The sequence below is a fragment of the Alligator mississippiensis genome, chromosome 7 (genome assembly GCF_030867095.1).
Source record: "Alligator mississippiensis isolate rAllMis1 chromosome 7, rAllMis1, whole genome shotgun sequence".
Lineage (NCBI taxonomy): Eukaryota > Metazoa > Chordata > Crocodylia > Alligatoridae > Alligator > Alligator mississippiensis.
The window spans coordinates 2,670,112-2,676,810 of record NC_081830.1 but is presented as its reverse complement, the minus strand read 5'-3'; the positions used below and the strand labels follow the sequence as shown (position 1 = coordinate 2,676,810).

Here is a 6,699-nt window from a genome sequence, read left to right as displayed (position 1 = left end):
GAGGTAATGCATGAGCATAATCAGGATACATTATGAAATGAGAATGATGAATGAGAATGTACTTTAATTTGAAAGTTATTATGATATTAAGAGTTATTCTAGATACACTGAATACATATTACATTGGTCCAGAATCACTCCAGATTTGCACTGATGCAACTGAGATCCACATTTTCCACAAGAGGACGCTTCCTAATCTTGGTTGCAATGGTCAAAATGTGTACTCCACCTCCTCCTCATCCAGTTTAGAGTATGTTATAGGAAGACAAGACAGCTGATTTGAATATATGAACTACCACTGACTTTGTGATCTTAGCTAAATCACTTAAGCCAGAGTTTTCAGACATTTGCATAGATGGAGACAGGTAGTTAGCTGGGTTATTCTGAAATCAGGCACAAGACAGGGTAGATGTGTACCTTATAGACTAAGTCAGCGATATATGGCATAAGTAGGAACTTACTTAAATAACAGTGAGACAAAGCACTGTTCACAGCCAGCTCATGGCATGCGGAGCTGATTTTATGGGCATTTTGCAGCAGCCCTACACCTCATCACGGATTGACAGGGGGCCCCAGCAGCCCTGGCCCTCATCACTGATTGGCACCAAAACACTTCCACTTTCCTGACTGGTGCCTTCACTTAGTCTACATGACTAGCTCAGCCTCTCAGTGGCTGTCACTCAAATCATATGTTCTATTGCTGCACCAATTGCCACGCTTTCTTTGTATTCCAGTCAGCATTTTTTGCAATGGGGGGCAGACACCCAATTTTATGCTAAATCATGGCCAATATCATTTTGTCCAGCAATCGTGGAGATCTCTCTTTCTTTGCAGTTTCTGTAAAAATTGCAAAACCATGATTTAAGGAAGTTTTGTGAGAGGGGAGGCAAAAGCCCCCACAATGCGTCCCAAACCCTCGCCTAACGTGCCCCGGTACTTACCATAGGAAACAGGATGAGCAAGAGTCAAAAGGAGACACCAATTCAGGCTCAGCAGTTCCGCAGCTGCCTGAGCCTGCATATAAGTGAGTATTGGGGGCATGGCTCCCAAGAAGCACAGGCTGCTCAGAAGGTAGCTGGAGATCCAGGTGAGCTGGCACTGGGGCGTGGGGTCCCCCAGGGCTCGGTCCTCAGACCTGCACTGTTCAACATCTTCATCAGCGACTTGGACGAGGGGGTAAAAAGCACCTTATTCAAATTCGCAGATGACACTAAGATGTGGGGAGAAGTGGGCATGCTAGAAGGGAGGGATAGGCTGCAATCGGACCTAGACAGGGTACAGGGGTGGGCAGATGAGAATAGGATGGGTTTCAACACTGACAAGTGCAAGGTGCTGCACCTGGGGAGGAAGCACCAGCAGCACACCTACAGGCTGGGGAACTCCCTTCTCATCAGTGCAGAGGTGGAAAAAGCTGGCAGAGGGTAGATTCAGACTAGACATCAGGAGGTGCTACTTCACTGTCAGGGTGGCTAGGATCTGGAACCAACTTCCAAGAGAAGTAGTGCTGGCTCCTACCCTAGAGGTCTTTAAGGGAGGCTAAATGAACACCTTGCCGGGGTCATTTGACCCCAGTACTCTTTCCTGCCATGGCAGGGGGTCAGACTTGGTGATCTGCTCAGGTCCCTTCCGACCCGACCAACTATGATTGTTGTCTAATTCTCGGTGTGTGTAGTGTGTATGTGCTTGAATTGGTGATAGGTATGCATGTGCCTAGGCTGGTTTGGAGGGTTATATATGCATATATGTGTGTGTGTGTGTGTGTGTGCGCGCGCACGTGTGTGTGTGTTTGGCTTTCTAACAAAACAGCACAAGATTTGGCACAGACTTCTTGGACTAAATCCTAAATCCTATTCGTGTGTGTGTATGTGTATATATAGATGTGAGAGTATATATACATATGTGTGTATATGAGTCATTCTGTGTGTGTACATGCCAGAAATATAATGGAGCAAGAGTAATCTAGTAGTTAGAGTACCCACTAGGGTTCCAGGACCCACTCACAACCTCAATTTCTCACTGAAGTGTTCGAACTACATGGCCACTTTCCAGGCATTTCTTAGAGTAGGGTAGTCCAACTGTTGGCTTGCCACCAACCCATTGCTCTGCTGCTGCTGACACAGATGTCTTCAGGTTCCCTGTTCCTCCTCCACATGCTTCTACCTGCCCTTGCATTGCCCTGGGGGCAGGGTTTGCTGGGGCAGGACACAGGGGGGTCATAAGGCTGAGGGAGCCCATAGCAGGAAAGGTTTGAGGGGAACTCCATGCAGGATTTTAATCCCCAGGTCCCCTGGGAACTAATTTAAAGCCCTCCTTACTAGGTTGGCCAAATGATTCGCAAAGATATTCTTTCCTGTTGTTGTCAGGTAGATCCCATCTCTTGATAGCAAGAGCATCCTCCCATTGTCAGAGTCGAAAGCCTTTGTGGTGACACTACTGCCTCAGGCACATGTTTACTTCCAGGATATGATGGTCCCTGCCTGGGCCCTTACTTTCCATGGGGAGGATTGATGAGCACACCACTTGTGCTCTGAGCTCCTTAATCCTCCTGCCAAGAGCCTCATAGTCGCATCTGATTTATTCAGTGTGACTCCAGGCAGTATATCGTTGGTGCCTACATGGATGCCATTGTGATTAGGGAGGAGGCGGGGAGTCACACTATGCAATATGATGCATCAGAGGGGCAATGTGGCATGGAGTGAGGGCACCTGTGTGGTGAAATAGACTCTAGCCCTCACTATAATGGTTCTGGAGAAGAACCCCTCCATTCCCCCGCCCAAGAAACGTGTGCGGAAAATTTACTCTTAGTTTATGCTTTTTTTTAAATCCCCTATGCTAACATCCTGGAGGACACTGGAAAATTGCACCCAGTCAATCTGCATCTAGATAATTACTTCTGCTTCAGTCATAGATCTTTACACTGGTTCCTTTAGGTACAATTATTCTGGGTTTGACTCCTTCCAAATTCCCTCTCCCATGCTAATGGTCCAGACCTAGTAATTAGTTCCTGGATAGAAAAGCACCCCAAGCTTTAAAATTAGCACATTGACAATTAAAAACAGCATTTTTGCTGCAGCACTTTTGCTTTCGCACCTGGATAAAAAGTGGGTAGCAAACTGGATGTTCTACTTAGAAACTTGGATAGCAATACCCTGTTGAGAGAGAGAAAGGAAAATAGATGTTTAAATTGCTGGAATTAATTCCTGGAAACAAGCTGTCTGCAAGTCATCCCAACTCATGCCTGCTTTTTAAGCCTCTGATTTGGTACAGGAGAGACCATTTCTAAAAGTGAAAGGTGAGTTTAAAATTCACCAAATGTTCTTATCCTAATTAAATGGTGCTCTAAATGGTCTTTGTTTCTTTCTATGACATTCTGTTCAAGGCAACGCAAAATCAAAAAACTTCAAATTTGATAAGATGACTGGTATGATTAAAGGTTGCTTGCTTATCAGAGTAAAGGCATTTATCAGGAGCCTGAATATAACCCTCTTTTCTTAGTAAGCTTCATTGTGTTAGCAGAACAAAATGAGAGAGACACTTCTGTCACCAATCACTAGAGTATCCGAATTCTACCCAAAAGGAAAAAGTGAACGCTTTCCCAGCGAGAAGAAAATGCGGTGACATTTTTCAGGTCACGTTTGGAATGACAAAGTATTTCTACTCTATTCTGTATAGTTTCTTATAATGAACTCATCACTGTAGCATCTTGGCGCTCTTCAGGACAACATTAAAAAATATGATGAACATCTTTCATGCTGTCAGCTCTCAATTCACTCTGCAGGGTGAGACAGCTAGGAAGTTGAGTGTCTTCTTCTGAAATGGAGTTTTTAATATGCTGATGGGGTTTTTTATCATCACTAAAAATTTGAGGTATGTCCTATATTTTTGTGTTTCCTTTTTAAGTAAATGTATAAAATGCTGATATTTATGTTGGATATTCCAATATCTTCTTCAAAGGACCTTTTCCCATCAGGCAAATAATACTCCCAACATTAAGACCTGAAGAGAGCCATTCATACCACCCCTAGAGAGCCACAAAATAGGCCAAGTAAGGTGAAGTTCATGAAGGCTTGTGTCTGAAGACTGTTTTCACTACAGCGGATCAGAAAACAACTTTTTTTTCCTGTGGAATATTGCATCTTCTGACTGAGAAAACAAAGACGAGAAACAAAATTTTCAATGTAACCTCCTCAAGAAAAATAAAGAGTTGGTATTGTTCTTAGATTTCAGACAAGAAAAAAAACAGTGTTCTGATTTTTCAAATAAAACACTGAAAATTGTCAAGGTAATCTGTCAAATCAGAGTAAAAAAGTTTAACCACAAACTTAAGTTTCTTGATAAAAAATATTCAGTGGACATCTTTCCCACTCTACTATTATGACGAAAATAACCTCCCCTCATTTTAGACTACACAAAGTCCGCTAGTGTCTTTATTGTTATAGATTTTCTTTGGGAGCTACGTGGATAGATTAAACTGGGAGGGAGGGGGTTTTAAATGTAGGGAAAATGGTCCATTTGCTGCACTGTATATTAGCAGTGAGGGAAGTGGTGGGTTATCTAGCAAAGGCTAGAAAGACCCAGGCATCTTCAACCTAGTCTGTTCCCTACCAGTGGCATATATAGACTTCTTTGCTAATCCTCAAATACAGATGCAAATTGAATTGTTAAGCAGAGATGGGTAGAGGTTCTTTCTCTTATGAAGAGTTTATCTAAAAAAAAAATATGTTGGAAAGCAAGATACATCTAAATTACGATTTCCAGTGGAGTTTAATCATTTAAGCACCCAGCACCTTCACTCCTTTTGGCATCTTTAAAAATCCCAACCTTGCTCTCCTTTCTCTCCTTTGCTTGTAAATGAACAGTTTTGTTAGAAAACCAAGAACCCTTAACAAATTCATCATTTTTTGTTCAATCAGTTTTAAGTTGTCACCAGGATGCTTATTTGATTGTTTTAACAACTACAGATAAAGTGCCTGAAATCAAGCTTGGATGGAGAACAGAACTGGCATCAAGGAGTTCATCCTTCTAGGATTCCCTTACGGCCTGGAGTTCCAAGTCTTGCTCTTCCTGGTCTTTCTGGTCACCTATACCCTGACAATAGCTGAGAATATGCTCATCATTTTTGTGGTGAAGAAGAACTGTCATCTCCATAAACCCATGTATTACTTCCTCTGTAACCTGTCCTTCCTGGAGATCTGGTATGTCTCGGTCACCATGCCCAAGCTTCTGGTTAGCTTGTGGTCACAGAACAAGAGTATTTCCTTCCCCAGCTGCATGACCCAGCTCTACTTTTTCATTTCTCTCATATGCACTGAGTGCTTCCTCCTGGCTGTTATGGCCTATGACCGCTACTTGGCCATCTGCCACCCACTGCGATACCCAGCTATCATGACCCACCGCCTGTGCTTGCAACTGGCAGCTTCCTCCTGGGTTGGCGGCTTCTCCATCTCTGTGATCAAGGTGTTCTTCATCTCACGTCTGTCATTCTGCGGCCCCCAGATCATCAATCATTTCTTCTGTGACATCTCCCCAGTGCTGAACCTCTCCTGCACTGACATGTCGCTGGCAGAGATGGTGGACTTTGCACTGGCTATGGTCATCTTACCAGTTTCACTCTTTGTCACTGTCTTCTCATATCTCTGTATCATCACTGCCATCTTGCGAATCCCCACTGCTCAGGGGAGGCAGAAAGCCTTCTCCACCTGCACCTCCCACCTCACAGTAGTTCTCATCTTCTTCTCAGCCACTATCTTCATTTATGCTCGGCCTGGGATGATCTACCCTTTCAATCTCAACAAGGTGGTTTCCATCTTTTATTCTGTAGTGACTCCAGCACTGAATCCTCTGATCTATTGTCTGAGGAATCAGGAGGTAAAAAATATCCTGAGGAAAACCTTAGGCTGGAACTTTTACCTGTCCCGCAGGAGGAACATGTAGACTAGGATTCTCAGAGAAGCCAGAGGAAGGCTACGACAGACTATGGTTTTATTGTAATATTTCTGATTTAAATGTGTTCATGTTATAATAATGCTGCATGCCTCTGTTTCCCTGATGAGCTTGTACATGGGGAATGAAAAGTTTTATGATATTTGAAACCAGAGTTGTGGGGATCTGCCTAAGTGATCCATCAAAGACTAATGAGCTATCAAGTGACAACGAACTAATTTTCCTAACTTGACACAAAATAAGTAGAATTCAGGCTATTTGGGCTTTTCTCCCTGGCATCCAAGAAAGATAAAGACCCTGCTCTGAAAGGTTCTTCTTAAAGGCAACCTTTGACCGGGGCTTGCTACCAGGGTAGGCTATACAACATGGTGCTTCCCATAGCAGGCAAGACCTTTCCCATAGCAGGAATCTGGACACTGTGCGAAGGCATGTCCATCTTTCCAGGAGAATTTCCCCTCTCTTTTTTTAGGGCTGTCTCTTCAGTTTTATCCCCCCACCCCCTAATTTCCCTCTCATAGTATCATGATATCATAGTAGCTAGGGTCAGGAGGGACCTGAACAGATCATCTAGCCTGACCCCCAAAGTGATCTCCTCTCCCTCTAGGCAATAGGCTCCACCCTTTCCACCAAGCTGGAGAAGCTTGTGGTTTTATTGTGAATCTTACAGTATAAGCTGTTTTACAGAAAGTCCTCATTAGTAGGAGCCTCATTTTGCATTAAAAAAAATCACATTTCTAGACCTCACACTTAAACCCC

The 6,699-nt window shown here is 43.6% G+C and overlaps 1 protein-coding gene across 1 annotated transcript; it reads left to right on the top strand.

The window, feature by feature from the left end:
- Window positions 1–4,986: 4,986 nt before the first annotated feature.
- On the top strand, window positions 4,987–5,934 carry LOC132251488 (olfactory receptor 6B1-like). Its single transcript, XM_059731320.1, has one exon. The coding sequence runs from the start codon at window positions 4,987–4,989 to the stop codon at window positions 5,932–5,934; it is 948 nt and encodes a 315-aa protein (XP_059587303.1).
- Window positions 5,935–6,699: the final 765 nt, after the last annotated feature.

What these genes read in the sequence shown, in the direction of transcription:
- LOC132251488 (XM_059731320.1), top strand. Translation starts at nt 4,987, where the DNA reads ATGGAGAACAGAACTGGCATCAAGGAGTTCATCCTTCTAGGATTCCCT.